General features: G+C 39.3%; 1 protein-coding gene across 1 annotated transcript in view; it reads left to right on the forward strand.

Moving 5' to 3' along the window:
* SHB (SH2 domain containing adaptor protein B) overlaps positions 1–14,310 on the forward strand; it is a 59,716-nt gene that overhangs the window by 32,687 nt on the left and 12,719 nt on the right. The window contains exons 3-4 of the mRNA XM_033084958.2: positions 4,940–5,155; positions 11,959–12,130. Coding sequence (XP_032940849.1) covers positions 4,940–5,155; positions 11,959–12,130 — 388 coding nt within the window. The remainder of the gene's footprint in view (positions 1–4,939; positions 5,156–11,958; positions 12,131–14,310) is intronic.

Consider the following 14,310-nt stretch of genomic DNA (forward strand, 5'->3'; position numbering starts at 1 on the left):
CAATGCGGATTCATTGAAAATGCTTATAAAATGACCACACTATTGTTTGTATCTTTTTCCGCTTTTTAATAAAACTTGCAGGGTACGCTACCACAGCTATTGTCTCTATCTTTTTTCGCTTGGAAATAATGTTTCCAAGGTCAGCACCTGCCAGTAAACCCCGCAATTCTGTTACTTATCGGCAGCTTTCTGAAAGTTCACTGCGAACGAAGGTGCAGCTTATAATCAGGTGTGGCTTATATATTGACGAAGACCTGAACATTGCTGACACCCGGACATGCGGCTTATAATCAGGTGCAGTTTATAATCATGAAATTACTGTAATTTGGTTCATACTTTCTGAAATAGGATGAAGCTTTATGCAGCAATGTGGCCAAATAATCTGTGAATTCTGTACTGTTGAATGGAACTGAGTGCAGCTAAATGCCCCTGTAAAATCCCTTCAGTAGAATTCTATTCTCTGTCCTGAGTATTGCTCTTATGCTCGTCAGATGCAAAGGGTGCTGATAACCCTTGTACTTAGCTTAAAAGTCAATGTCAGTGGTAGCTTTTCAAAAGTTGACCTTGCATCTTAGTACTGTTTCCAGCATGAGACCATAGTCAGATTTGTCTCACTAGGATAGGGCTTTTGGCTAGAGAAAGCAGCTGAGGAACTGGTAGGACATGTCATTTTAAATTGTCACCAGTCTTGAAAGCTGTAGCTGAGATGGAGAGGGGTCTAGTTTATCACTTTATCAATCTGGTTTGTTACCTTATATGTGTCGACCAGTGCACTTTGAAATCTGGCATACTGGCAAGTCAAAACACCTTTGTTGTGCTGCTGTTGATCAATCTGTAAGTTATTGTGATTGTATCCACTTGCACTATAGTTTTCCCTAGTTTTCAGTGGAGCATGCATAAATTGCTGTCAGAGTGATAAAGAAGCACCTATGTCTGCCTTAGCACCGATGCTGTGATTTGTGGCATGTAATTTGTTTAAAAGGTTTCCCAATAGAATAGCAGCGGCTGAAAAAATCAGGAATTGATTTAACTTAGTGATTTTATCTCCGGCGGGTTAAGACTCTTCCTGCATATTAGATGTAGCAAGCAAGATACGCTGTTACTGTGATGCAGCAACCTGTCTTTGCTTCCCAAACGGCCTAGAGACGTTCATGGTCTTTCACCACACAGGAGAACAAAAACTCTTGCAAGCCCTTAACTTCAGGGAATCTCTCTGTAACTGACATACTTGACTTGATTGGGGCAGTAACACTCCTGCATTTTGCTTGTCTAGTGTTTCATCAAAAGAAATGTTAAAAAGGGGCTGTAAAATGCCATTGAGTTTATTACTGCCTGGTGACATTTAGAGGTGTGCTTGATTTGGGAAAATGGGCTTTTATATTATCGGAGCTTTTTTTAATAGTGCAACTACCTTGTTTGACCTCTTATTACTCTATGCTTGAGTTTGAGATGAAAGAAATATCTATTGGTGTCTGCCCACTATAGAATGATCTGGTTTTTCAGTCTGTTTCATTGTTTTGGAAGGCAAGATGTAAAAGTTTGCTTGTAGGGTTCTGTAAGCAAGTAGTAATGTTTTCCACATTTCCCTTTGTTGACATTATAACTCTTCTGCTTCCCTGATCATATATCCCCTAATTCTCTCCAAACTATTTTCAGGAATACAGCGCATCTATGTGTAATCCTGTTGAATTATTTAGGGCTATTAAGGTATTTGATGTCGCTGATATGGCAGCTTGTCTTGCGGAGCTCTGTTTTGTATGTGAGTATCAAAATTGTTCACCAAGTGGGAAGAACAATGTCAAGTTGAGTCTTGTATCTCATAGTGTTGTCTCAGTTTCTGTATCTCTCCTGGTCAGGTTCCTGATTTTACACCAGAGCCCAAACTTCTGGACCCTGATTCTGTCATAACTGCTGATCTGTGAGAGCAGGAATTATCTAGCAAAATTAGTACTTTCAAAACTTCAATTGCTACTACTTCTGTTAGCTGTTAACTTAATGCTGAATTGCATACAAATGAACTTTATATCAGCAATAGGAATTTAAACAATATAGTTCATAAAAGTGAATTTCTAAAGAAAATGTTAAATTAACATAGTTTTCAACTTCCTAATAATTCCAAAAACTATTTTAGGCCTCAGAGTTGTCACTGTTAGAGGCTGTAGAATTGCCATGAGAAATGCTTCATCACAAATGTTCTGTTGTCTTCTACTGTCTGATTCTTGAATAGCAAGTTTGCACTGAGCTATCAGTGTATATGATACTAATACTGCTTATGGTACAGATTCAGCTGCACTAAAAGGATCTTTTTCTGATTTAGCTTTTAGTGAAATTGCTTTTATTTACAAATACTCTCAAAGGTGAATTTTCAAGCAGATTTATACAAAGCTTTACAAAATTGGAGATATGTAAGTGTAAGAGATAAGTGTGTAAGTGTATGTTCATACATATGCACAAACATGCATATGTTTTCCTGTATCACAGAATCAAAGAACATGCTGAGTTGGAAGGAATCTGCAAAGATCATTAAGTTCAAGTCCTGGCCCGGCACTTCCCTCCCTCTAGGTTGTAGCTTTTCCTATAAAAACTTTTCTGCTTTAGAATAAAATATTTACAATTTTTCTAGTTGTACTCCCTGAACATGAACCACCTTTTCTTTACTGGTAAACTTTTCTGTATGGTCTGATGCTTTGGTCTTCTGGGTAAAAGAAAAATGTCAGGCAAGAGTTCTTGTATTGCAGTATGCTCACATACAAAGAGCCAGCTACTTAGCTGTATTTGGCACATAAATTTGTTTGACACTTAAAACTGATTTGGGTGAATCATGGCCTCTGTTCCTCAGAAACACACATCTCTTGGTGTAGCCTTGACTGAGTCCACAGTAATGAAAGTTGAAAAGATACATACCAATTTTCTGGCTTTACAAGAAATGAAATGTTTATCTTTTTGATCCAGAGTATTCAGGAGAGATGTGTATTCTTTCTGTTACAATTTTTTCTCAGTGCAGCATTTTTTCTTGATGTGATTGTTCATAACTAGAAATTAACAGGATTTGTCTTGCTTGTATTTACCTCTCCATCAATTTTGGTGTATATTTCTTCAAATTTACCATATTTTTAATGTATAAATTAAATATCTTTTTTCAAGAAGTAAGGGCACTGTTATTTTGCAGACTTTTCACTGTGCTTTGAAGTGGTTTGGAGAAATTATTTGATTATAATATTCTTGTTGACATATGAATTATTTTATGACTTTTGTTATAGTAACTGCTCTGGATCTTTGCTTCATTTGTAGCTTAAAAAGTTCTCTCACTGAGTCTTTTCATAACTTTGCAATTTGCTACATTATTGATGTTCTTATTTGTCATTTCAGTGATCAGTATAATCACACATCTGAAGCTGGAAGGGATCTTTTGATATTATTTAATAAAACATCCTGTTCAAGCAGAATCAACTAGAATAGGCTGCCCATAACTATGTCCAGTCAGATCCTGAATATTTCCAAAGATGGATATTTCACAGCCTCTCCAGGCAACCTACATCTATGTTTGACCATTATCACAGTCATAATGTCTTTCATGTGTTCAGATGGAATTGCATATATTTTGACTTGTGCCTATTATATCTTGACCTGTCACTGGGCACTGTCAATAAAAGTTTGTATCTATCTTTTCTGTCTTCCATCAGGTATTTATATGCATTGATAATGTCCCCACTAAAACATATTTTCTCCCAGTTAGCAAGTCTCAACTCTTTCAGTCTCTCCTCATATGAAAAGTTCTTCAGTCCCATTATTGAGCTTCACAGCCTTGTGCTGAAACTTCCTGCAGTATTCTACATCTTTCTTGCGCGGGGCAGGTGAGATCTGGACCCAACAGTCTGGATGTGGCCTCACCAGTGCTGATTGGAGGGGAAGAACCACATCTCTTAATCTGCATTTAGAGCTCCTGATGCCTGCCAGATTGGGTTGTCCCTCATCACTGTGCATTGCTGGCTCATGTTTCACTTGCTGTCATACAGCACCCCAAAGTCTTTTTCTACTGAGCAGCTTTCTAGCCTGTGAACCTGCCATTTTCCAGCATGCCTGGGTCCCTTTGAATGGTAACACAACCATCTGGCCTATCACTCACTCCACCCAGTTTTGTATCAGTAGATGAAGGGATCATGGCTTTGCCTAACCAAGGCTCTGTAAACTCCAAAGAATGGAGACGCCTCCCATGCCCTACCTGGTAACCTGTCCCAGGGCTGCATCACACACCAGGGGAAGAATGTACCCACAGTGTACCACTTGGATCTCTTGAGCTACCTCTTGTGCCTGTTTCTCCTTACTGCTTCTTCTGATTCTGCCCAAGAAGGTTTGGTTCTGACTGCTTTTCAGGGAGCTGAGAGGTGCTGTTACAACCCCTTAATGTGAGATAAGCTCTAATGCTTTTGTTTAGTGTTCTTACTCTAGTCCTAGTTCATTTTTAGCTGATATTCTGTAGGCGTAAATGCGGACAATTTTTATTTATCAACATATACAATTATACTGTGGGATTTATTTGTTTATGTTCTTTGTATCTTCAAATTTCACTTCAGAGCCGTCTCTTCCTGAAGAGCTAACTATGCTCAAATTTCAGTGTTCTTGGGAATTTACGTACAGTTGCTTGTGAGTGTACTTTACACCAACTGACAGGGATTGTGTGTTTCCTGCAATCTGTCTCTGCACAAGCTGGGAAATGTTGGTGGAGGCATGAAGCTGTGGTTGTTAACTGGAGCAAACTTTTGCTTCCAGCCAATTACCAATGTAGAAGTAGAATTTAGGAGTCTTGTACAAGCTTGTCATCTCTGTAATTATGTGGCTATTAAGAAATGGGTGGAAGTTGAATGCTCTAAAATTATAGACTGTAATGATAAGACATGGTTAGTAGTGATTCTGATGCAATTTTCCTTCTTGCCAACAGAGTTTCAACAACAGGAAGGCATGAAGTCCCATCAGAAAAACATGCAGCTCTATGACACACCCTATGAACCAGAAGGCAGTGGTGTGGAATCTGATTCTGAAAGTGTGGTGAGTCGCCGTTTACGAGAAAGTAAATTGCCACAGGATGATGACAGGCCTGCAGATGAGTATGATCAGCCGTGGGAGTGGAACAAAGTCACCATCCCAGCTTTGGCAGGTAGGATTCCTAGATCCCAGCCTCAAAATTGTCTCTCAGTTATAGAAATATACTTGCCTTTTGCGTAAATCAAATACTTATGCTCTTTTGATATGTGTGTGTGTGTGAAGAAATGTCTGAAAAGTGAATGTAGATCATCTCAAATATTTCGCTGCTGTAGAAATATGGAGCACTGCACTTTTTGTTCGATACTTCAGCCAACCTGTTGTCAATCATCTTAGGACTTGTTTCATATAACTAAAACTTCTGATTCTCCCTCTCCTTGTTCCTACCCTCATTTTAATGGATGGGATGTAGATAGTGTTTATTGCTGAGTGTCTCTATGATGAGGAAGTTGCTTTGCAGGGCCCTGAAATTGTGGGGCAATTCTTAAAGGGACAGTGTGCTGAGTGCTGGGGGTGCAGCAGGAAGAAAAGAGATGTGGCTCTGGGAGTGAGCATGGAAGAAGCCTGAGAGCAATGATTACTGAGTAGTTAGTGTGCATTTACCCTAAGTATATCCTGCTTGACAAACCTATTTGCTTTCTGTATTAAAACTACTAGGTCTCCTAGTGGAAAGAGAGCAGTAGGTGTCATCTGTGTTGACTTCAGCTTTCAGCATGTTGTGCTGTGGCATCAGCTGTGTTTGTAGCCTAGATGGGTGAACTAGTAGATCTGTGAAAGCCTATCAGTCATTGACCTCAAAGGGTAGCATTAGTGATTCATACTCTTCCTGGAATCTGGTTACAAGTGTGATTCCTCCAAGGATATCTTCCGGAACCCTTCCTGTTTAGCATAGTTATTAGTAACCAAGAACAGAAGGAGAGGAAATATCCCTTATTAAGCTTGGAATAACAGCCAAGGGAGAGGAAGGTGTGTGCAAAGCTGCCATTCTGAGGGACCTGAACAGACTGGAGAAATGGACAGACAACAAGCTTACAAAACCTAATGAGAACAGACTCAAAGACTTGCATCTGGAGCAAACTAATGCCCTGCAATGATAGGGACCTAGATCTTGTTGACTTGCTGGAATACTTTGCTAGAATGGGCTTACAGAGTCCTGAGGGAAAGTGGACTAAATGTAGCTAGCAGTGTTCCTCACCATGATGAAGGCTAAGCAACCTGCTAGCCTGTGTGAATAGGAGCAAACCTGTGTATGAAGCAAAGTGACCTGTTCCTCTTTACTTCATATTTCTTTAACTATGTATAATGCTGTGGCAGGATTCTGATATAAGAGGGAGGTTGATAAACATTTTTGTTAGCACAGAGCCAACAAAATGGCAAGAAACTGCAGCACGTGATAGCACATGTGAAGAGATGCTGAGAGAACTGGGCTTGCTTAGCCTGGAGAAGAGAAAAGTTTGGGTAGGACATAAAGGGAACTTTCTAACGCCTGTGAGGAGATCCTCAATAAGATGGAGTCCATTTCTTCACAAATAAGCAGGTGTGTGATGGGAAGACAGAAGATTAATCAGGAGAGGTTCTGTCTTAAGTTGGAACAGTTAAGCATTGGAAACAACTATTTAAGGAGCTCTTCAGATTTTTTTCATCCTGTGGGAAGAAATGACTGGATAAACAGCCTGATCTGATCACATAACTTCACGCACTAGGTTGTTGATTGTGTGCTACCCAGAAGTATTTTTTCTTTCAAAAGCCAGCAACTTCATCAGTTACTGGTGCTGAGATACAGACTGTGGAACCAGTATACATCTGTCTCCAGTGAGATCACATTTCACAAATTTTTAAAATAGTAATACAGCAGCTACAGAGACTGGATTATTAAAAAAGTTAAGACTTATGAGTCCTGTATATGCATATGTAAATCATAGACATTATCTTTCATGTATTGGTCTTATTATATGAAATCGATGAGTTTTAATTTGTTTTGAACCTGTCTTAAGCTCTCTATTCATCTTCATGTCCACTTTTTTGGTCTTTATCAGGTGAATTCTGAAATAGGGTATTTCTGAGTTGTTTTAAAATAAATAATTTTAGTTTTCTCAATTTTTTTTCTTTAGATCTACTTCTCAGTTTTTACATGTAACTCTAAATTAACAAGGTCAGTCCAATACAAGATTTTATGACTGGCTTATGTGTGTAAGTATTCTTTCAAGTACTATGCAGTTATGAAAGTACACAGAGCAAAATATTGCTTTACAGGATTAATAGACTAAAGAGAGGTTTAATTAAATGGTATTACGATACAGTTGAATTGCTTACAGATTCAGCATGGAGAATTTTTATTTAAAATAGAAGAGTAAACACTTTTTGAGATTAATTAGATTTCTCTCATTAAATCGGCCATTCATTATAGATTAGTTTGTTTTAGGTACAAGGTTATTTGTCACAAAGAAGTGTCTAAGGATTGGTTGCAAGCTGCTGTTTCATCTGGTGTCTCTAGAATTCATTTTCATCCTAGAAATAGTAAATGTTTAAAACAAGGAAAGAAGAGGTCCAGCTTTGAAGTATGAAATGGTGGAAAGTTTGCAATGGAGAAGTGTTGACCCTCTGCTGAAATGTAGGAAGTGCTGTCTTAGTTTGGAGGACAGGTGTCTGGTAAGAAAGGCAGGAGCCTCTTTTTAGAATGGAATTTAAACTCCCTTCTTCCAAATTATTAGAATTTTGAAATTAAGGGGCTGTTGGGCAAATATATGGGAATTAGGAATAACAGTTCTTTACTAAGAAAATGAAAATGGAAGCACAGTACTACAAAGCACAAACTCTTAACACTGACAAAGTCAGAATACAACCTGACACCCTGTCATTCAGGGTGTTGGTAGCAGTCCCATTAAATGGTGGCTACAGTCCTCTTGCAGTGACAGATGTGGTTCAGTTGAAGCAGTGGCCCTGTAGAAGGTGCAGTTTCCCTCTGAAGGTCCAGTGACGATGTGGAGAAGTCCAGACGGAAAAAGGCGACTGTCTCAAAATCTTGGTTTTTATCTTGGTAAGAAATGTTGGGCTCTTCCTCCTGGCTGGAGCATCTCCCAATGGGATGAAATAATTTTATCAGTCACACAGTGGGACTCAATGGGCCATTAGCAGAAAATGACTCCCTGGAGGAAGGATGGGGTGTGAAAAGATAAAGAACAATGCCTTGCCTGGTTTCAATGGATGGCCCATTAGCAGAATGTCTCCTATGGAGATAATGATCACTGCTCCACCTGGTCTCATCAGATGGTGATAGAATAGATACTTCTGATCACATCTTGTATTGTAACCTAAGACAAGTGCCCTCTCTGACTTGTTTGGTGGTTCCGTAGTGTAGTTCAGGAAAGGGTTTTTTCACTTCTTAGCTGAGGCGGATTTTTCTGAAAAGTGCAGTGTTGGTCTAACTATTAAGAGTTCTAGCAATGGGTAAGTCCCACTTTACAGGCCCACAACTACCATTTCCCAATTATATGGAACTGTGGAGATCCTGGAGGGACCCTCTGCTGAAACTTTCCTATTTTGAGAAATTAATCTGGAGGGAACAGCAGACATTTGTGATGAGAATTACAGAGACTTATGCAGGAAATGTTTTTGACTCGTCAGGTGACAGACTATAGAAACAAACCAAAATGGCAAGCAACACTAGAATTATCGTGAACCTCACTACTCATGCAAGTCCTTGAAGTAAAAAAAAATTGTTCTTCTGCCATGATTTCAATATTTGTTGCTGAAGCGTAGCTAAAATCTTTATCTCCAACCTGGACTTTGAGATTTCTCAGAATGAAAGTGTGCACAAGCTATGAAATGTGCTGAGGCTGAGGGGAGTGTGTCTGTGCTCTGACTCCTGAGGATGGGGCTGGGGCTGGTGTCATGCTGGCACTGTGGATGGAGGAAGCTGTATGTAGCCTATGAATTTTGCTGTGCTAAAAGATGCATCTCTGTGTAGCAGATCTGGAATGCAACATTTTGACTGACTGCAAGAGGAGTTCTTTCACAAACACATTTGGGGTTGTTTTATTGGAGGCTGTACAGCTGAAGCTAAAATGTGTTTTTGATGGCTTTTATGGGAAGCGAGGAGGTCTTGTTAGAATTCCTGCTGAGCTGGGCAGACTGGTTTACCCAGAAGAGTTGAGGCTGGCAAAGTAACAGGAACAACATAGCTTCCAGGTACACAAGCCTGGCTAGAAAAGGATACGTGGAGGATAGCATGGGCGTTGAAGGGCCTGTTCAAGAATGTCGCACTTATGTTGGCTTCCACTGAGTTTGTGAGAAATCTGTCCTCTTCAAACTGTCATGTGGACACAGAAAACCTCTGGGTAAAGAAAATGCCTTACCTTTGGGTAAGGAAGTCTGTAAAAGCCAGTCTTAGTCTTGCTTTACAAAATACGTGGCCTTCTGTTACAAAGAGAAGATGGTCAGTGGTCATGAGAACCATTTGGTAGGAGTTTCCAGCACTGATCATGGACTCGTGGAAGCCAGACTTATAAATGCCGGACTTTTTCTGGCTTCTACTCTGTTGCTTGGAAAGGTATTGCCTAGGACCCTTGAGAGATTTAAAGCAAGGGAGCTGTGGCATGCCACTGTTGCACAGATGTAGCAGGAATTACAGGGTGGTGGAAGAATGGAGAGTGTGGAAGTGTCAGGTATTGCAGTCAGTTCCACAACTGCAGTCACTGAATATACTGTAGCTTTATTTAAGAGAGGATTCATAGCAGCCAAAGCTCAGACCTGGTTACTGCATTGTGTGGGTGGGTACCTGACTGGGGATCATTCTTGTCACTTTAATTTGCCTGGATATCCCTTCAAGACTGCTTCTTCCTGGTAAATTAATTCACAAAGAAAGGAGAGAAAAAGAGAAGAGGAAAAAGCAAACAAAAAAGGCCAGAAGTCCAGAGACATGATGTGTCTGAACTTTTCCAACAGAGAAAAATCCCTAACATTCCAAAGCATCTGAAATTTAACTTAGTCCTGTTTTTGGAGACTAGTTCCTACCTCTAACCATCACATTAGTGACTTTTTACACAGGAATATAGAGATTAAAAAAAGAGGACTTGTTTTAAAACTACAAGAGGAGAGATTTAGATTAGATGTTAGGAAGAAATTGTTTAGACAAAGGTGTTGCAGCGCTGGAACAGGTTGCCCTGTGTGGATGGCCCTTCCCTGGAACTGTTCAAAGCCAGGTTGAATGGGGTTCTGAACAATGTGACTTAGTGGATGAAATCACTGCCTGTGGTGGCATCTCTGCTTTTAGGGGATTGCAACTAGATAATCATTAATGACACTTCCAACTCAAGCTGTTCGGTGATTCTGTGTTGTAAAGGTACAGCTGTTAACAGTCAGAACTGAGTTTGTTTTGTCAACCAGATTTTTTGGTGTCTGAAAGATGTTCCTTGTTCAGAACATGACAATAAGCTCACTGATTTTCAGAGAGTACCCAAGTTACATCCAGGTGTTTTTCTTAGAGTTAAAATAATAATACTGCTCATATATGTCACGGGCAAGTATCCACATGCAATGTTTCTCCTTGTTACACTAATCAACTTTCATTATCCAATAATGAGACTAAATCTCATCTTATATTAAGAGAGGATCAGCATATTTCCACCTTGCATACTTTGAAATGTGATTGAATACATTTGCCCAGATTTTGTAATAAAGAAATTGTGTGTACTTTCTCTAAGGGGGAATTTAGAAGTGTCCTGAGCTTCATGAAAAAAGCATAAATAATTTTTTAAAAAACAGCTCCAAAACACTCTCCTCATCCAACATGTTTCTTTGCATTATCTTTTTGAACTTGAACATTGCAGCTGTCTGCTTTAAAATGCTTAATACTATAAATACTTAATACATGCCTACTTGGCTGTCTTATAAAGTAAGTTCACTTCAAATGCATGAGGCTATAAGTTTTGTAGGGAGTCCCTTCAGTTTTCCTTGTAACTTTTTTCCCCAGTATTGCTTTTGAAACTCACATAGGGGCTGATTGAGCTATTTGTTCTTCTGAGAACTGTGATTTTCAACTCTGGGCAAAGTGAAGGTTCTCTGCCTGGTCCTCACTAGATGACCTTAAGATACCATCATCTGCAGCTGGAAGTGTTAGTTTTTGGTGAAGCAGCAAACCGTAGAAGGCACTGAGAGTCAGGAATATGATGTAGATAGATTCTTTCACTGATCCTCTCAACATTCTGTCCTTTTTTTTTTTTTTTTTAATTGTAGCTATGTGAAATCTGTAAGGGTAGAATGAGGATGCTGACATCATTAGTATGTGCTTGGCTGCAGCACTCTAATAAGTTACAGCTTTGCAAAATAAGTTGTACTACTCTTCTTGGAATAATGTAGTTAATGAGAGAAATTATGAAAGGCTATTTTTCTTTTTTCATTTGTTTCCTAGATTTTAAAGGCAAAAGCTTTGTGCCAGCAGTGTGTGAGTGGATGCACTGTTGATTCTTTGCTGCTGTACAGTATTTTTGATATGGATAGATGGGTGTTAGCTGCCTGATTTGCCCGCAGATCACTGTTAGCATGATAGCACATAACCTGAGGCAAACTGATATTCTCGTTTATTTGTTTTTGGAATTATGGCAGGTGACTGAAGGCTTGTTACTATTACTTGTTTAACAGTATCATCTCTGGAGGATCAAAGTATCGAATGTCAAGATAAATGTAGTTATTGTAACAAGGTTTAGAAGAGTGTGAATTTTATTACTGGGAAAGCAAGAGAGTTTTATTCTGCATAGTAAGAAACACTTTACATGATATATATAACTTTGTAGATAAAGCATCTTAATGGTAGTGGGTATGTGTTTATTCTCTGTGGGGTGTGTAAACCTCTCTAAGTGCTACTACTCTTTTGGTCCTTGCTAACCTTGCCTGGAGATGTAATTCTTGTGTATCTTGCAGCCCAGTTTAATGGAGGTGGAAAACGTCAAGTATCTCCTTCTTCCTCAAATGACCAGCACAGGCAATTAAGAGCACCTGGAGGAGGCTTTAAACCCATGAAACATGGCAGTCCAGAATTTTGTGGGATCCTGGGAGAGAGAATAGATCCAACTATTCAGCTGGAAAAACAGATGTAAGTAAGCACAGTAATTGCTCTCTGGCTCTTCACTTCCCCACTTACAGGAACAGCAAGTGCCCAGATCCTACTGTCCACCTTCCCTCCTCAGTATCCCCAGAGCCCCAAAGACCTCCTCTTACTAATCCTGTGACTAATTACTTACCTGAAAATAATTTTTGTGGGGAAACAAAATAGTATTAAAGGGGAAACTCATCTCAAGAACAATGAATTATCTGTCAAGTATGTACAGTTATTCCATTTTCGACCTTGTTATTTTTACTGCATTAGGGAAAAAAATGCAGTTCTGTTTAAAGGTGCATGAACCCCATATAGTTGTGGCTGCAGAGCATGTTTCTAATGCATCAGATTTGCCTTGCATCTGTCTGTGATTCTCCTCCAGGGAGACCACTTAAACAGATTTCAGAAAATAGATCATTATTTCTACCCTTGTTTTGCCAAATTTGAGGGTGATATTTAGATGCACTTCTATCAACCCTGAATTCATGTTCTGGGTGAATTCCCTGTAGTGAATAGCTGGTATCCACAAGAGTGGCCCCTGTCCTGCCTCACTGTTGCCCTCCCTTGAACAATTTGGACAGACTGGCTTGTGTGATGGAATGACCTACTGTCCTGTATCATACCAAAGGTGCAGTCTCAGAGAAGGGACCAGAATTCCTGCTACACAGAGAAAAATCCTCTTGTGGAGCAATTTACAAAAGTAAGACTGATATTCCTGGGCTCTGAGAAGTCAGTGGATTCATGCAGTAAAGTGAAGAAGCTGTGTCTTGAATCCCTGAAGTCAATCCACTTCAGAAGCTGTCATTCTGGCTTACAGGCAGAATTTCTTTGCACTGGAGAGGGAAGGCGTGATTTAGCATGGATGTGAATAGGCACTTTGTGAGAATAGTTTGTTCCTTAATGCTAGTGGTATGGAGAGTATTAACAATCCTTTTACACTCCAAATCCTCAGTAGGAGGATTCTAGTGTTTGAGAGGAGGTAGTTCCAGAAATTGTTTTTCCTTTGACATTCTATTTTCAGGCAGTATTCGGAAGCTTAAGTTTGAAACAGATAATATCAACTGCATGTTGTCATGTTCCATCTAATCAGGCTCAACCTTTGAACCATCTGCCTATTGACTGATTGTATGCTTATCTCCAGCAGAGGAAATAGCAACCCTTATTGTGAAATAATAATATCAGTCACTGATATTGTTAAGCAAATGACTAAAAGGCTGTAAATTTGACTGTAAATCCAAGTTGGGTAGTTCCAAGTCATGAAAATTGCTTGCTCAGTCCCAAATATATTTAAAATAACTGCAGGAGGGTGAATGTCTATTACCTATTTTTTGACTCATAAATATGTTGTGGTATCATTCTGTCTTTTAGTATAACTGCAGTTCAGTGTTACAACTCAAAACTGTTTTTTCCTTCTTAACTATTCAAATGCCAGTGACAGGAGGTTGTTTTTGATTCTTAAGTATGATGGATCAAACCTGAAATGAATGCACAGTTAACACTGATGCATCAGAAAGTGCAGGAGTTCACATTTATTTTACCACAGATTATTCATAATAATTCAAATTACTCCACTTTAATAGCATGAGACATCTCCACAGCACATGCCAAACCCTTCCTTCTTTTTCTGCGAAAGTGGAGTCTGTTTTTGCAGAAAGGAATATGAGATCTAAAGGACAGGATGCACACAAATTGGCAAGTGGATGGGTAGGTTAGGATATTCCCCAAACAGGCAGAAATACTAAGGTGCATTAGTATATTAAGAAAATATTTTTAGTTGCTTGTGACAGAGGAATCTGTAACTATGAACTTACTAACTCATGTACCCGGGGGAATCAAAGTAATTTGTTCTATTTCCTCAATAACAGTGTAAAGAAAAACTGTGTTCTGCTGTTTCCATTGTCTTATTCAAAGTGAATCCCTCCCAGCCGTATAATCAAGATCTGGTGGTTTCCTGTTTTGGTCTAACTCAGAAACACAGTAGTGTTGTGCATTATATAAACTGTAATAATTTATTATACTCGCTGTATAACTGATGCTGCTCTCCTGTCTTCAATGGAGTTGCGGACCCTTAGGGCTGAAACCTGACCATTGCAAAATAAGGGATATTGGGAAGAGCAATGTGTAAACCACAATCAGGGTACTTACAAACTTGAGAGGAGATCCTGTTAAGGGTCAAA

This window comes from Catharus ustulatus, chromosome Z (assembly GCF_009819885.2).
Source record: "Catharus ustulatus isolate bCatUst1 chromosome Z, bCatUst1.pri.v2, whole genome shotgun sequence".
Classification (NCBI taxonomy): Eukaryota; Metazoa; Chordata; class Aves; order Passeriformes; family Turdidae; genus Catharus; species Catharus ustulatus.